The sequence below is a fragment of the Netta rufina genome, assembly GCF_964035555.1.
Source record: "Netta rufina genome assembly, chromosome: Z".
In the NCBI taxonomy this organism is placed as follows: Eukaryota; Metazoa; Chordata; class Aves; order Anseriformes; family Anatidae; genus Netta; species Netta rufina.
Genome location: NC_140126.1, coordinates 52,588,520 through 52,605,293, shown reverse-complemented (window position 1 = coordinate 52,605,293; position 16,774 = coordinate 52,588,520). Strand labels below are relative to the sequence as shown.

Here is a 16,774-nt window from a genome sequence, read left to right as displayed (position 1 = left end):
TCTGTGATTCTGTGATTCTGTGTAACTTCTTTTTTATGAACAACTAGAAGGAGCTTTGGTGATGGTGTGTGTATCAACAGGGGCTGAGCACAACTCAAAGCAGATTTCTATCTGTTAAGACCAAGACAGGTGCAACACAGGCATTTTGGAGAAAGTTCGTGTCGATGACTATCCAATTCAGCTCCTGAAATTAGATACTGCCTGGAAAAGATTGAGGAAGTTGCACCATGAACCACATAGTATCTGAAATACCAGAATGCAAAATTGTATCAACTTATTACTAGTTTTATGATTTCTATATAGCCACCTATGTTATATCCTCATAATTTTGAAGGAATGAACCCAAGAAGTCCACATACCGTTTTGAAAAATCTGTTTTATTGTTGTTTGTTTAAACCCAGAAAATTTGTACTTATCTATGCTTAGCAAGCTTAACAGCTCTTCAGGATGTATTCAGCTGAAGGGCTAGAAAGTTTCTACAGAATTTTAGGAAGTCAGGAAGACAGCCTTCTATGCTAGGGTTCATGTTCAACACCACTAGAAACACCATGTTCATGTTCAACACCACTAGAAAATAAATAAATAAATAAATAAAAATCTAGTGAAAGTATACAATTACACTGAATTTTAACGTTGATGGTCCCCTTTACATACGGGAGCAACATGCTTTACATTCTATCACACAACTTATTTGTTGTTCTTTCACCTACCTACAGTCTATGACACAGCTATTCCTCACAATGTTTCTTTCTGGATTCCCCAGCTAAACCTTTCTAAAACTCAGTGCTGTTCTCATTTCACTTTTAAATATGCAGAGAAAGAAAAATGCACAGAAGAGGGGAGGAAGTAAAATAAAGACTTGGTATATTGTAAATACAATATATTTCTAAGCAGTGTACAACATATGAACAAACTGTAGACAAACTTTACCTTAGGAAGCTGATTTTGCATCCATTAATTCAGACCCAATCTAAGTTTTTACTATGGCAAAATAGTAAATAGTAATATGGTTTCAGTACACATCATCTAGTAGATGGTTAAAAAATCTTTAACGCAGACACCCCTCATCATTATAGAAATATCCTCAAAGGCATTTCTACTGAAGAATCTGAAGAGGGGACTGAAGAATCAGGGAAAATACCCCCTACCCCTTTTCCAAACCACAAGAACTTTCAGGAAAAATAGCCAGCTGCACCAATGCTGCTAGAAGGTTTATGCCTTGATACTAAACATACACAGAATTTGTAATGCATTTACACTAATGTAATTTTAATAAACTAGACCTTGAACATTTTACCTACAATACACTTCTTCCTTTAATTTTTGGGGCACTGGCTAAAACAAACAAAAAAAAACTTCTGGTTTCATCTGCATTCATATGAATGTTACTGCACGTTTCACAGTTTACATTTCACCAACTGCTTCTGATGTCACTTTTACATTTTAGATTTATGATTCAAGCTTAGTAATTGCCCCAGATTTAAAGAGTACAAAACTAAACAAGCTTAACTGAAGTCTTGAACTCTTGCTCAGGTGGCCAAGAAGGCCAACAGCATCCTGGCTTGTATCAGAAGCAGTGTGGCCAGCAGGGCTAGGGAGGTGATCGTCCCCCTGTACTCAGCTCTGGTGAGGCCGCACCTCGAGTACTGTGTTCAGTTTTGGGCCCCTTGCTACAAGAAGGACACTGAGGCACTTGAGCAAGTCCAGAGAAGGGCGACGAAGCTGGTGAGGAGGCTGGAGAACAAGTCTTATGAGGAGCGGATGAGGGAGCTGGGCTTGTTCAGCCTGGAGAAAAGGAGGCTCAGGGGCAACCTTATCACTCTCTACATGTACCTTAAAGGAGGCTGTAGCGAGGTGGGGATTGGTCTGTTCTCCCACGTGCCTGGTGACAGGATGAGAGGAAATGGGCTAAAGGGAGGTTTAGGTTGGATATTAGGAAGAACTTCTTTACCGAGAGGGTTGTTAGGTATTGTAATGGGCTGCCCAGGGAAGCGGGTGAGTCACCATCCCTGGAGGTCTTTAAAAGACATTTAGATGTAGAGCTTAGGGATATGGTTTAGTGGAGGACTTGTTAGTGTTAGGTCAGAGGTTGGACTAGGTGATCTTGGAGGTCTCTTCCAACCTATATGATTCTGTGATTCTTTACCTATTCTTTCTGTCTGAATAGTGACACCACGTGGCATATACCCGTAAGTAGTACCCGTAAGTCAGTGGACCAACATCTGCTCACACCAGTTAAAGATGGCCCTCCAAAGTAAATTAAGCCAAAATCAGTAGTTTTATCAGCAAAAAGGTTCTACATTTCTGGTTCAACAAGACTAAGTAATATCCTTAATATCTATAAAGTGTTGAAGTATTACACCTAATGTTAGGAACATTGTGAACAGTCTTTATTTGTTCACTAAAACTTACATACAACATGTTAATTAGTTAAAAAAAAAATCTCAACACAAAAAGCAGTAGTTGGAGTTTTTATTTCCAAAGGGCAAAACATCTAAAATAAAATTAAGTTCTAACAATTCTGAGAAGTCCACAGAGGATAAGTTTACTGATAATTTAGTATCAGAAAAAAAAAGAAAAAAAAAAAGAAAAAAAAAAAAGAAAAAAGAAAAAAATGTTAACATTCCAGATTACTGTAGAAAAAGTGTATATCACACTTAGGGCATACAAGATTTACAGCAAACAAAAAATACCCTGTTTTAAAAGTAATCTCCCTTCCAAATAGGTTTTCATTTTAGTGCATCCTATCTCATAGACTTTACATTTACATTTCTCTATATACAAAAAGGTACAACAAATTGGTACAGTATTTATTGCAACAAATTAAGGATGCTATAATATACACAGTTTTAATTAGCCCCTCCCCAACTTGCATATCCTCTTGCTTCTTACTCCTCCCTTGAAGCAGTCTCAGGTTCTAAGATTAAGTTCTTTCATTGAAAGGCACGTACTTATCTACAACAGAAGAAATCAATGCATTAATGTGGAATATCTTGTTTCAAGGGTAACTTTAGCCCGTATTTTTAAAGACCAAATTTTAAGACAACAAAGAACTATATTACATTAGTAAATTTACCCATAAAAACACTTAGTTACCACATTATTGTGAAGTGTCATAAAACACCATTCATTTAAACCTCCCAAATAGAAAAACAGTGCATTTCAAAGACACATTTGCCCTCTTCCACACATGTTAGACGTATTTTTGAAGTAGACGGGTTAAATAGTGAATAGATATCTTGTCACATGAAGCGAACTACATGCTTCATATTTAATTACAGATCTCCATATATTATTATTTTTAATATACATATATATATGCACGCAGTTTATAAGATTAAATACCACTTAAGACACAGTGAACTTACAAGGCTCTTGAGTTCCTATTCAAATTTTGGTAACTCTAAGTAGCATTCCATAACTGGAATGCTATCATAAATAGAATTATTGTTTACCTTGTGACTTGCAGTGCAGCAAGTAGAGCATGCATGAAGTGATTTAATGAAGACTGTAAACTATCAGTGTGATTGCACTGGGTTTACGTGGAAAGGGTTTTGCTAGCAGAGGGTTGCATGGGTGGCCTCTGTGAGCAAAGCCCAGCAGCTGTCCCATGTTACATCAGAGCCAGCACCAGGTGGCTCCAAAAGGGAGCTGCTGCTGGCCACAGCTGAGCCAGTAAGTCTCGCTGGTTGGGCCTTTGGAAGAGCAGACTTAAGAAAGGGGAAAAAATTTTGCTGCACAACAGCTGAATCAGCTTTTGTGCAGATGCTGCTGAACCAGCCCCACAGCACCACAGGTGAAGGCAGCAGGAGGGCAGGAGGCGCTCCAGGCAGGCAGCAGCAGTTCCCCTGCAGCCTGTGCAGGGAGAGGCCCCTGGTGGAGCAGGCTGTCCCCCTGCAGCCCATGGGTCCCACATGGAGCAGATCTCCACGCTTCAGCCCCCCCATGGGTGGAGGAGCCCCCGGTGGAGCAGGTGGATGTGGCCTGGAGGAGGCTGCAGCCCATGGAGAGCCCCCGCAGGAGCAGGCCCCGGGCCGGAGCTGCAGCCCGTGGAGAGGAGCCCACGCAGGAGCAGGGGGTCTGGGGGGAGCTGCCCCCACCTGTGGGGGACCCGTGCTGGAGCAGTTTGCTCCTGGGGGATGGATGGAGCCCGTGGGACGGAGCCGTGTGGGAGCAGTGCTTGAAGAGCTGCTGCCTGTGGGCAGCCCCCGCAGGCTCAGTTTGGGAAGGGGCATCCTGTGGGAGGGACCCCACACTGGAAAGAAGGTGTTTTTCCTTTTGGGGGGTAAGTGGTTTTTTGTTTGCTTTCAGTTCTCACTGCTCTAGTCTGTTAGTAATAAGCAATAAAGTACATTAATCTCCAAATGCTGAATCTGTTTTGCTCATAATGTTAATTGGTCAATGATCTTCTTATTCCCATGAGCCTTTTTTCTTATCTTCTCCCTCCATTCTTTAGAGGAGTGAAAGCAGCATGGTAGAGCATAGCTGCCCATCAGCTTAAAACCACCACAATCTGTCATGCAGATACAAAAGATCTAGTTGAAAGAAGGTAAAATAAACTAACTGAAAAAGTGTATTCCTAATTATTGATATATGTTATATACATATGTAAATAAGGTGCTCGATATCAGCTTTCAAGCTTTCTTTCCAGCAATGCTGTCCCTTTGCAAAGTTCGGGCAGCATTTTATTAACCTGATCTATACTGAGCTTTGTTGAGCACATTCAGATTGTCCAGAACTGTTTTTCTCCTATGCGCAAACATTATTTCAAGATAACAGTAACTTCTGTTAGAAGAAATTTTTAGAGCTTCTCCCTACACAGAAAAACACAGCTAGCTCTCAGTATACGTACGCAGAGTAAATTTGCTTTATCGACTATATATAACTTATTTTTTTTCTCATAATGGCTTTGATCACTTAAACGCTTACTTTCTGAGCTATTCTGAAACAACAGTAACATTTTCTTTCTCTATTATCTATTGTTATTCACTTTTGTGGTTATTACTTTTATTCTGTTTATTTCCTCAGCAGGTTAACAGAAACATCTGCTGTACATTATCACCTCTTCTGTAAGCCAACACCATTACATTTCATGCCATTTTGGACGCGAGAAAGAGAGAAAGAGAGAAAGAGGGAAAGAGGGAAAGAGGGAAAGAGGGAAAGAGGGAAAGAGGGAAAGAGGGAAAGAGGGAAAGAGGGAAAGAGGGAAAGAGGGAAAGAGGGAAAGAGGGAAAGAGGGAAAGAGGGAAAGAGGGAAAGAGGGAAAGAGGGAAAGAGGGAAAGAGGGAAAGAGAGAAAGAGAGAAAGAGAGAAAGAGAGAGAGAGAGAGAGAGAGAGAGAGAAAGAGAGAAAGAGAGAAAGAGAGAGAGAAAGAGAGGTATACCTATCCTACAAGTTATATCACTATATATTTATATAGTGATATCTATCACCCCAGGCTATGACATGTTCTAACCTTGTTCAAATATTCCACTTTTCCCACTTTTTCTGAGCTTTTGGACTTGGATCAAAACATTGTGTATTTTTAGTTTTCATCTGAAACTGATGCTTTTAAATCAAATACTATGTATGCACTGGAGGTTCTTCTATCAACAAGATGCCACAGTATGTGAGGAGCTAATTGTTAATGTTAACACTAATAAACACTTGACTTATCTTACAACAGCTATGTCATGAGATAAACGAAATACTGCTAATCTATTCAAATTGTTTGTACTCTATGTCATTTAGACAACTATTTTTAAAATGGTCTGATCAGTAAGTTACTTTCAAACACTTCCAAATTACTTGGTATATCTAAAGCAAACTGATTTGCTGCAGTACTGAGAACAGCTGAACAGAAGTTGAGTATTTGGGACAGCTTTTTCCTCAACTACAACACTACGCCATAATGTTTTGTTTTTTTCTTAGATACCAAAGTTAACAGCAAGTGTAGTCTGGGGCCTGCTGTCTACAGTTGTAAAGCACCTTAGTGTAAAACATACTGCAGCCCTTACTGTTGTTGGTTCTATTTCATCCCGTAAGGAACAAGAGTGAAATACCCAAGAATGGAATAACTGAAGTATGTAAAGCAGATAAACTTGGTTAGCTTTAGTAATGACACTATTTTTAACCAAAATATCCTACCTTCCTCTCCATTTTTCTGGAACTCATATGCTGAAGACAAATGGTGTTCTGGAGTAGATCAAGAGTAGCAGAAGTACTAAGTTTATCTTCTTGACCACTTAATTCTTGCCCATTTAAAATTTAAATGATCTTGATACCCTTTCTCCAACCACGTATGAAACAAAGTAGTGAGCTGTTTCAGTCAAGATACTTATCATCCATACCTTCACTGCACAGACATACAGCTCCTTTATACAAACCTTCGAGGATGATTGGCATCAAATAGTGTTGTATCATCATCATCATCATCTTGCTCTAAGGGAGTCAGCTCCATGTTTTCTATGTTTGTATCCAAAACTCCGTATCTTCGGGTTTTTCTGTTACGTCTTCGGAGCCTGAAATGTATTGTACAATATGTAAGTTCTAAAAATTTATCACTACTTTCAATTCCAACAATGCAAGAAGACCATCCCTTAAAACACAGTTATATTGATACTGATCATAAGTTTTAAGAAATTACCATATTTACACTGTAACACCCTTAGCTCAGTGAAATTCAGACTGTACACAATTCCAAGTGTGAAGAATTTACAAGAAATGACTGAAGCCAATAAAAATTTGTCACCTTTACTTTAGTATAGAATTACTGCAGAGAATACAAAAAGGCACTTAATAGCTAATACAAAAAAGTGAATACAAAACAGTGGTTAGTAACTATATGCAAGAGCCAGATAAAAACATATGCAAGCACACTTCTAGCAGATCCTACAATTAAAAAAAATCACCTTGCTATGAATTTGGTACTTGCTTTATAAAACAGCAGATCAAATCAGAGATAAACTCAGCAAAACTAGTAGAGATTCAGCACAAGCCATGGGTTCCATCATTTTAAACCTGATGCCTAGAGAAGACTTCACAAATAACATTAAGAAGCTTCATTGTTCATAATTAAGTCAATCACCCATACAATAACTAGCAGTAAAACATGCAGAACAGAGTTTGAAAAAAACAAAGATCTCTTTTTCATAGTAATGAGTAATAAACATCTTGCATTAATAACATTGCATATATAAAAATCCACTACCTCTTATATTGTAAGTGAATTTGTTTAGACCTTTGACCTTAAGTGTGAAATAGAATAAATTCTTGACATAAATGAAAACTTATGTGTAGAAGAGAATTAACTTTTTCAAACCAACTCATGGTGAAGGAAAACCTAAAAATACTCAGCAGACACTCACTATTCATCAAGTTCATCATTGCTACTGCAATCAGGAACTTGAGAGGTCAATTTCCTAATTTTAAAAACTAACTCCTCAGTTCCTCAGCTATTTCCTCTTCAATACCGAACCTTACATCCTCAGTTGTAGGATTTTTATTTTATTTTATTTTATTTTTTTTTAACATTTTGAAGTAAGAGAGAACCCGTAGAATCTATGTCATTTGCATTTCACAAAATTGATTCACAAAGTGATTCGTATTTCAAGATTAAGACAGTACTTACAAACACAGTCTGAATTTTCCTTTCTTATGTTCTCTGTGTGGGCCTGGGTCCCATGTAAGCCTCAAGCATGCTTTTGGCTTTGCACAACTATAGGCATTGAATAGACCTTGCTCAACTCTTTGAGGATCAGGAACTCAAGATAACTAGCTTCTCAGCTAACAATATACAAAGGTGTCTGTTACAAAATGCTGACAGAGCCACTTTCAGCTAATTCATACTCACAAACAGCAGCTATGTGAGAGTGGTTTGACTGAGTAAAGTTGTCTTAAAAACAAATACTTTCTAGACATTTAGTTAAAACCACAGAGACACAACATTTCCTCTTAGCAACACCTAAAATAAAATTTACAAACCTACATTAGGTGCCTAGGAAAGGCATTCATGGTTTTCAGGAATTTAAATATGAGATGTTTCAAAGCTAATCATCAAAAAGAGTATAGTAAGTTATGCTTAAATAATATTATATACACTATACTATTGCTATACAACATATAGTCACCTCTGAGGCACCACTTCAGTCATCTTGTTAGAGAGACGAATATGATATCGAGAGTTACGGCTTCAGTTTGTCCTGAACTCTGGTATGCTTCTAGAATTCTTTTTATTTTTGCTTATTTATTTTTTAGATGTTACAGAAAAGAACCATCCTTTTCACATTAAGCAGCATCCATTCTTGGTCTACATTATATCCCAGTGAATTAGACCTCCTTTTGTAGTTGAGAAGCAAATACTAACATGTTCAGATGAGAAAGGTATAAAATATATACCTTTTTTTGAAGCATGCAAACATGATATTATATTAAAAAAAAATAATTATCAAGATAATTTCCTCCTCCTGATTTGAAATAGAATCAACTGTTTGCCATACGTGCTTTAGTACAACTTACTGCTTAAATCTAAGGCTAATCACAAAGACACGCAAATATCACCTTTCCGCTCAAGATAAAATTCATTGTTTTTCAACAGTCCTTAACATAGAAAGAAGTGGTATACTATAAAGTACCAAGCAAAAGAAAATTAGAAGCCTTATGATGAAAAATATGGTTGCTTCATACACAGTGTCTTTCATTTTTGCTACACAACTTACACTCGGACAAGCACTTGTGGACATGTGAACAGTAGAAACCCTCTGCCATCCAGAGGGACCTTGGAGAGGTGGGCCTGTGCCAAACTCATGGGGTTCAACAAGGACAAGTGCAAGGTCCTGCATCTGGGCCAGGGTAATCCCAAGCACAAATACAGGCTGGGTGGAGAATGGGTGGAGAGCAGCCCTGAGGAGAAGGACCTGGGGGCGTTGGCTGACAAGAAGGCCAACATGAGCTGTCAATGTGCACCTGCAGCCCAGAAAGCCAACCGTATCTTCGACTGCATCAAAGGAAACATGGCCAGCAAGGCTGCAGAGGTGATTGTCCCCCTCCACTCTGCTCTCTTGAGACCCCACCTAGAGCACCGTGTTCAGCTCTGGAGCCTCCAGCACAAGGAGATGGACATTTTGGAGTTAGTCCAGAGGGGGGCCACAAAAATGATCAAGGGTCTGGAGCACCTCTTCTACAAACACAAGCTGAGGGAGCTGGGCTTGTTCAGCCTATAGAAGACAAGACTCTGCGGAGACCTTATAACAACTGCCTGATACCTAAACGAGGCCTGCTGGAAAGCTGGGGAGGGACTCTTTGTCAGGGAGCATGATGATAATAGAAAGAGTAATGTATTTAAACTAAAACTAAAACTAAAAATATATATATAGATTCAAGTGAATGCTGTCGAGAAACTGACAAAAGAATTACTAGTGACATAAAAACTTTATCTGTATACAGATTAGTTACCAAACTGAAGCTAAAACGATACTGGAAATGCTTATATGACATACCTGTATGATTACTAGGACACTAAAGCACTGTCAAGAAAAACTAACGTAGGTCTGGCTACCATGTGACTGTTAGGAAGAAAACGTAGGACAAAAGCCCAATTTTGTTAAAGTCTGTAGCATTCTCTACTGCTCTCAGCAACTTAATGCAGACTATTTTTATCTCTGTAGTTACAACTTGTGGTCTAAGAAGATGAAGTTACAAAAAAATGGCATTAAAAGTTCATAAAAAGACATATTTTTCTGTGTTCAGTTCCAATCCTTTTTCAAAGACAGCTGACAGCAATAGAGGAATCTGCAACAAAATACAAGCAAATAGTATGACAATAACATCAGAGATGGTATAAATAACAGACTGTTAAAAGGGGAGATAAATAAGAAATACTGGTGGTCAAAAAAAAGGCAGAAAATATAAGAATATGAGAGTAGAAGCAAAACAAGTCAAGTTCAAAGCACATCTAAGAAACATGAAAAAGGACAAAGGACACAGGAGGGTGAGGGGGTGAGATTTTTTTTTATACTACCCTAACTTGTGCAGTACAAGCAACTACCCTTGCTACAAACCACAAAGACTGAAAACAAGATCAGATCAATACAGTATGAATTGCTAATTAACCTTTCTATGTAAAGTGCCTTTCTACTAGAAGCTTTTTACTGATAGTAAGCTCTCCAATAAACCAATCTCCCCTGTTCCCTACTACTCAGCTTCACAATACTTTAGAGGATTCTGCGAAGTACATGACAAGGGAATTGTAGCTCTCCAATCACCTCAAGCCTCAGCTGTTACTTACAGGCCAGCAGCATATATCGCCTTAAAAGTGAAAATCATCATTTTTTGATCAACAGTTCCAAAGACTGACTACTTTCAAATATGTGGATAAGTTGAAGTAAGCATAGCTCAGGAAAAAAAAAAAATGTCATTGAGGAGTTTGATAATGGTCTTTGTGACAGAACTAAATTTTAGCTGTCCCAGAGCTGACCCAGTGTTGGGAAAGTCACACCCTAAAGTGTAGTGCCTGGTATGAGCAAACAACAAGATACAGCCCATTCACATTCTCCATTAATGAATATTTCAAACTACATGGATTCTTCCTGAGCCATGAACTGGGTCAGTTACAAAACACATTCTCAATAAAAATAAAGTTATCACTATTTCACCCTAACTGAGCCCTCCTTTTTCTTTTTCTCTTTTTTTTTTTTTCCTCCCCTGTGAAGGGCACGCATGAGCTACACGTTTATATCCATAAAAGAAATTCAACAATCCAAATCCAAAGGCTTACAAATAACTTCCTGGAAAAGTACTTTAAGTTGAAATTATGGAACACAATTCATGCTGAACCATGTGCATGTTCTGTCTTAACATGCCGCATTGTGTAGCACACTAACAGCTGTCTAAAAGAAAAAATAGCCATTTCATCTCATCTGCTACACTTGCTTTCTCATCATCTCAGAAAGACTAGAGAACTAATGGCATGTACTTCTTCCTACATAAACACCAAAGACAACTTTTGACTGCAATAGGCTTCATGTAAAAACAACAGAGCTGTACAGACAAGAGGAAGGAGGGAAAACAAAGGATGCATGAATTGCAACACTGGCTTTTCTGTGCATCATAAAGTGCAAACAGAGCGCATTTTTTGTAAAGTATCAAATCTAAGAGGCAAAAAAGGCAATAAAACTAAAGCTGGTAGACTAAACAAGGCATCATACTGTCCAAGCTTTCTTACTCCCAGCTTTGATGGATGTGCTGTGTGATCTTGCTTCTACACATATCGTTCCTTGAAAATCTTCCGTTATAAAAGGAAGGTGCAGGCAGCTCAACCTTTATGACAAGGCAAGTGAAACAAGTCCCACATATAAAACTAGAAATAAAATCAAGATACATTGTTTTCCTGACAGAGAAACTGCATCATCAGCAATGTCAGCGAGAAGGTCCACGGGAGCTTCCTATAGTTTACACAACCATACTCGGAAAAAAAAATAGTTATAGCCACAACAGCAAAGTTGTAACAGCTCTCAAGTTTTTCTTGAGAACGGATTTTCAGGGAACCACCTTGAAACAAAGTCAAATGGCTCTGAAAAGAGAAAAGTCATATCTTTATCAGAATGTACAAAATTTATTAATTATCGACCTCCATTAAGAAAGGTTGCAAGTTTCTGATGTGGTAAAGAATGTGTAGTGGCTACAGACTGAATTGTTTTGTAAAGAATCTTCCTCACCATTCAGTTTCTATACCTGAGCTATCTTTAATAATATCTAAATTTCTGACAAATAATTGTTTGAGTGTAACAAAACTACTCTGCTAGAAGAAAGATAAAAATGGCCATAAAACCTCAAAGTTGTTGAGAGCACAAATAGAACGTGCAGACATTTTCTCTCAGACCAACAGTAGCAAACAAGCATTTATCTCACTTGGATTTAAGGTTGCTGCTACAAGTCAATCTCCAAGTTAATCTGAACTGCTTACTACAGGCATAGATTGAATGTTTCAGACACGCACTTCTAACCAGGAGCACCTTAAAAGTGCAGCTGTCAGGAGCTTATCAATCCCAAAATGGACTGGTGCAAGCGGGTGATTGTTTTTGTGCACTAAAAACAAAATCAACTAGGCATGCACTTAAACTAAACACAAGAGTGTACTTGAAAAAAAAAAAAAAAAAAAAAAAAAGGCTTTTAAGATCTAATCCTCTAAAGTGGTAACTACTTATTTAGTTGTCCCTAATCCTAACAAGACAAGTACAGAGAAATTTTTGTTTGTGTTTTGTTTTGAGAGTGGGTATGTGTGCTGTGCTAATTTAAGCAAGACTTTCACTTCACGTTACCCCAGTGCTGGGGAACTTTGTGTTCATTCCGGAAGAGGTTTGTTTAACAATGTTTCCCAAAACAAAACAAAAAAAAAGTTAACTGCATATTTATTTTCTAGATGTTGTAAAAAGCTCCACTGAAACTCTAGTGGACATGGTTCTTAAAACAAAGAATTAAAATCAGCTGTTAATGAAGTTGTGAAGTGTGTAAGTAAATCCATACAAGCTTGAAAGAGTATTACATCTGTTTAAAGAAACAGCCTGATAACAGGCTGACTTGGTAACAACAAAAAGTGGAAGTATTCACAGCCCTGTGCGGTGGGTTGACCTCAGCTGGCTGCCCAGAGCACACCATGCTGCTATCTCAGCCCTCCACAGCAGGGCAGGGCGAGAAAACGAGATGAAAAAAATTCCTGGGCTGAGATAAGGTGTGGGAGATCACTCACCAGATACTGCTGCGGGCAAAACAGACTCAACTTGGGGAAGATTAATTCAGTGCCGATCCATACCAGAGTAGCGCAGTGAGACCTGAAAGTTATGAACACCTTCTTCCCTCATCTCCTCCCGACTTCCCAGGCTCAACTTCACTCCCACTCTTCCACCTTCTCCCTGCTCCTAAGCACCTCAGCAGGGTGAGGAATGGGGGCTGTGGTCAGATCACAGAGCTTTTATCTGTGATAAAAGCCCATACTGTTCCCCTGCTCCGGCGTGGGGTCCATCCCAGGGGACGCAGCTCTTCACAAGCTGTTCCAACAGGGGTCCCGATCTCAAGCAGGGGAACTTCTCTGGGGCCTGGAGCACCTCCTGCCCTCCTGCTGCACTGATCTGTGTGTCTGCAAGGCTGTTTTTCACTCCTCTCCCAGCTGCTGTTTCACAGCATTTTTTTCCCTCCTTCAATCAGCTCTCCCAGAGGCCCACCCAGCATCACTCCCTGGCTCAGCTCTGGCCAGCAGTGGGTCCCTTTTGGAGCCATCTGGAGCTGGCTCTGCTCTGACATGGGGCAGCTGCTGGGCTCTGCTCACAGAGGCCACCCCTGCAGCCCCCTGCTACAAAGCCTTACCACATCAACCCAATACAGATTTCACTTGCTGAGTCAAGGTGCATCTAGCAACTGAATAATAATCTTGCTCAAAAATACAATCAAATTTGAACTTGAGGTGTAATTTCCTAATATCATAGAATGGTTTGGGTTGGAAGGGACCTTAAAGATCACCTGGTTTCAACTCCCCTCCCATGGGCTGGGACGTCTTCCACTACACCAGGTTGCCCAAAGCCCCATCCAGCCTGGCCTTGAACACCTCCAGGGACGGGGCATCCACAGGTTCCCTGGGCAACCCAGTCCTGGTGTATTCACCACCCACTGAGTGAAGAATTTCTTCCTTACATCTAATCTAGATCTACCCTCTTTCAGTTTAAAACCATTACTCTTTGTCCTGTCACCACACCCCCTGACAAAGAGTCCCTCCCCAACTTTCCTGTAGGCCCCCTTTAGGTACCAGCAGGCAGCTATAAGGTCTCCACGCAGCCTTCTCTTCTCCAGGCTGAACAACCCCAACTCCCTGAGCCTGTCTTCGCAGGAGAGGCGCTCCAGACCTCTGATCACCTTTGTGGCCCTCCTCTGGACTCGTTCTATCATGTCCATGTCCTGCTTGTGCTGGGGGCCCCAGACCTGGATGCAACACTCCAGGTGGGGTCTCACAAGAACAGGGTAGATGGGGACAACCACCTTCCTCGAGCTGCTGGTAATGCTTCTTTTGATGCAGCCCAGGATATAGTTGGCTTACTGGGCTGTAAGTACACACCACCCTGGCTCACACTGAGCTTCTCATCAACCAACACCACCAAGGTCCTTCTCCTCAGGGCTGCCCTCCACCCATTCTCCACCCAGCCCATATTAGTGCTTTGGATTGCCCCGGTCCAGATGCAGGACCTTGCACTTGGCCTTGTTGAACCTCATGAAGCTCACATAGGCCCACCTCTCCAGCCTGCCCAGGTCCCTCCGGATGGCATCCCTTCCCTCCAGCGTGTCAACCGCACCACAGAGCCTGGTGTTATCAGCAAACATGCTGAGGGTGCACTCGATCTCTCTGTCCATGTCACCAACAAAGAAGATAAACAGCACCAATCCCAGTACTGACCTCTGAGGAACAACCACTTGTCACTGATCTCCACCTGAACATTAAGCCGTTGACCACTACTCTTTGAGTGTGACCATCCAGCCAACACCTTACCCACCCAGTGGTCCTTCCCTCAGACCCATTACTCTCCAAATTAGAGACAACGATATCATGGGAGACAGTGTCAAATGCTTTGCACAAGTTCACACAGATGATCTCAGTTGCACTTCCCCTGCCCACCAATGCTGTAACCCCACTGCAGAAGGTCACCAGATGTGTCAGGCAAGAGCTGCCCTTGGTGAAGCCATGTTGGCTGTCACCAATCACCTCCTTGTTTTCTATGTGCCTCAGCACAGTTTCCAGGAGGATCTGTTCTGTGATCTTGCCAGGCACAGAGGCGAGACTGACCGGCCTTAGTTCCTGGGGCTCTCCTATTTTCCCTTTTTTAAAATGATGATTATTTCCCCTTTTCCAGTCAGTGGGAACTTCATTAGACTACCATGACTTCTCAAATTAGATGGAGAGGGGAATAGCAACTACATCCACCAGTTTCCTCAACAGCTGTGGATGTAACCTATCCCATGGTCTTGTGCACCTTCAGGTTCCTTCGATGGTCTCAAACCTGATCTTCATCATTGTCCTAGGCCTTGCCTTTGCCTTCTGGGGCCTGGGCCATGTGGCTGGAGCTTTTGTCAGTGAAGGCTGTGGCCAAGATGTCACTGAGTACCTCAGCCTTTTTCATATCCCAGAAACCAGATCTCCCATTTCCTTCCAGGGAGGGCCCACGGTTTCCCTCATCTTTCTTTTATCACCAACGTACCTACAGAAGCCACTTTGAGCACCTGCAGAGCCAGGTTGGCTTACACTTCAACAACACCAAGTTCTTATACTGTACCAGCTTTGAATTTAAACCAGCTTTTTTTTTGCCATAAAATGGAATTACTTATGTCATGGTAAAATATGCCACATTTAGGTTAGAATTCTGCTTAGTAAAGCCAGTGTGAAGGAATTATTTTTCCTTTGCTCTCAATAAGCAAAACTTTACTCAGCACTTCTCATATCAAGACACTATTCTGGTTAAGTGCCAGATTTTTGTTTTCTTTTTTTTTATTACTGTTTTGCATATACACAATGCATCACCTTGAATCTAACTTTGTGTTCCCTCCAAGGACAGGGAACCTGTTAGTCACAGAGTAATGAAGCACGGCTGTAACTTGGAGCACGAACATTCATCTGCCTCAGAGAATCTGTGAACGAAGTGAGCTCAGCGCCCCTTCCTCCCATTCACAGGCACTTGAGACCATCAAGATGAGGACGATTTTCTCTGCAGCACCCCAGCGGAGGAGCACACACCAGTACGGACGGTTCCAGACCTCACACAAGGGGCTGCAGACACTGGACACACAACACCTTCTGAGACGCTCTTCCTGCAGCTCCAGCAACGCCAGGCTCTTATTCATTCTGCTTCCTTGGCCTCCCCATACTCGTACTCCAACCACCTCCCCCGTCCCCCCCGCGGCGCCCCGCTCCCTCACCGCACGGTCCGGATGACGAAGTAGACGATGAGGGCGGCGCTGGCCAGCACAAGCACGGACAGGGCGCGCTGGGTCATGGGCTGCCCCTGCTCGGGCGGCGCCGACACCTCGGCCAGCCGCCCGCCGCCGCCGCCCCGCGTGGCGCTGCCGCCGCCGCCCGCCGCCTCCGTGGGCCGCGGGGAGGCGGAGGTGGCGGAGGCCCCGGCAGCGCCGCCGAGCGCTTCCCCGCAGCGCGCTGCCAGCACCAGCCCCGCCAGCAGCCAGGCGGGCGGCGGCGGCGGCCACATGCTGCTGCCCCCCGCCTTCCTCCTCCTCCCCCTCTTCCTCCGGCTCCGGCCCCGCGGCCCAAGCGCGGCCGGGCCCCGCCGCCGCCCGGCCCACGGAAGCGGAAGGGGTCGGCGCCCGGCGGCTGCCGCTGCCATGTGGAGGCGCCGGGGGGGGCCGTGGCTGCGGGGCGGTGCCTGCACTCACAGGGCGGGTGCCAGGCACGGGGGTGTCCCCCTCAAGAGAACGGGGAGATTAATGCAGTTTGTGGCCTGTCAGTAACAGATGAGAGCAGTGACGACTGAAAGCAAACGCAAAAGACTTCACCCAAACACCCTCTTGCACCTCCTCTACCCAGGTGGTGCCCAATGCAGCCTGGCTTGTTTTGGCTTTCCCAACTTGGAGGTAGCTGCTGTAGGTCAGAGTAGCAGAGGGTGCCCGTCTGTTTGGTAATGACGGTCACACCTTAATGTTTGGCAATTACGAATCAGAATTGTCGTCTCCTTGGCTTTTCCTATAAGAAGCTTTTATGCAAAGTGTTTAAAAAGGGAGAAGCAAAAGGAGAGTTTGGAAGCAATAG

At 42.2% G+C, this 16,774-nt stretch overlaps 1 protein-coding gene across 1 annotated transcript; it reads right to left on the bottom strand.

Moving 5' to 3' along the window:
- Nucleotides 1–2,458: 2,458 nt before the first annotated feature.
- Nucleotides 2,459–16,275, bottom strand: FAM174A (family with sequence similarity 174 member A). Its single transcript, XM_084305663.1, has 3 exons — nt 15,931–16,275; nt 6,366–6,500; nt 2,459–2,955 (listed from the first exon to the last, which is right to left on the bottom strand). The coding sequence occupies exons 1-3, from the start codon at nt 16,215–16,217 to the stop codon at nt 2,952–2,954; spliced, it is 426 nt and encodes a 141-aa protein (XP_084161789.1). The 5' UTR covers nt 16,218–16,275; the 3' UTR covers nt 2,459–2,951.
- Nucleotides 16,276–16,774: the final 499 nt, after the last annotated feature.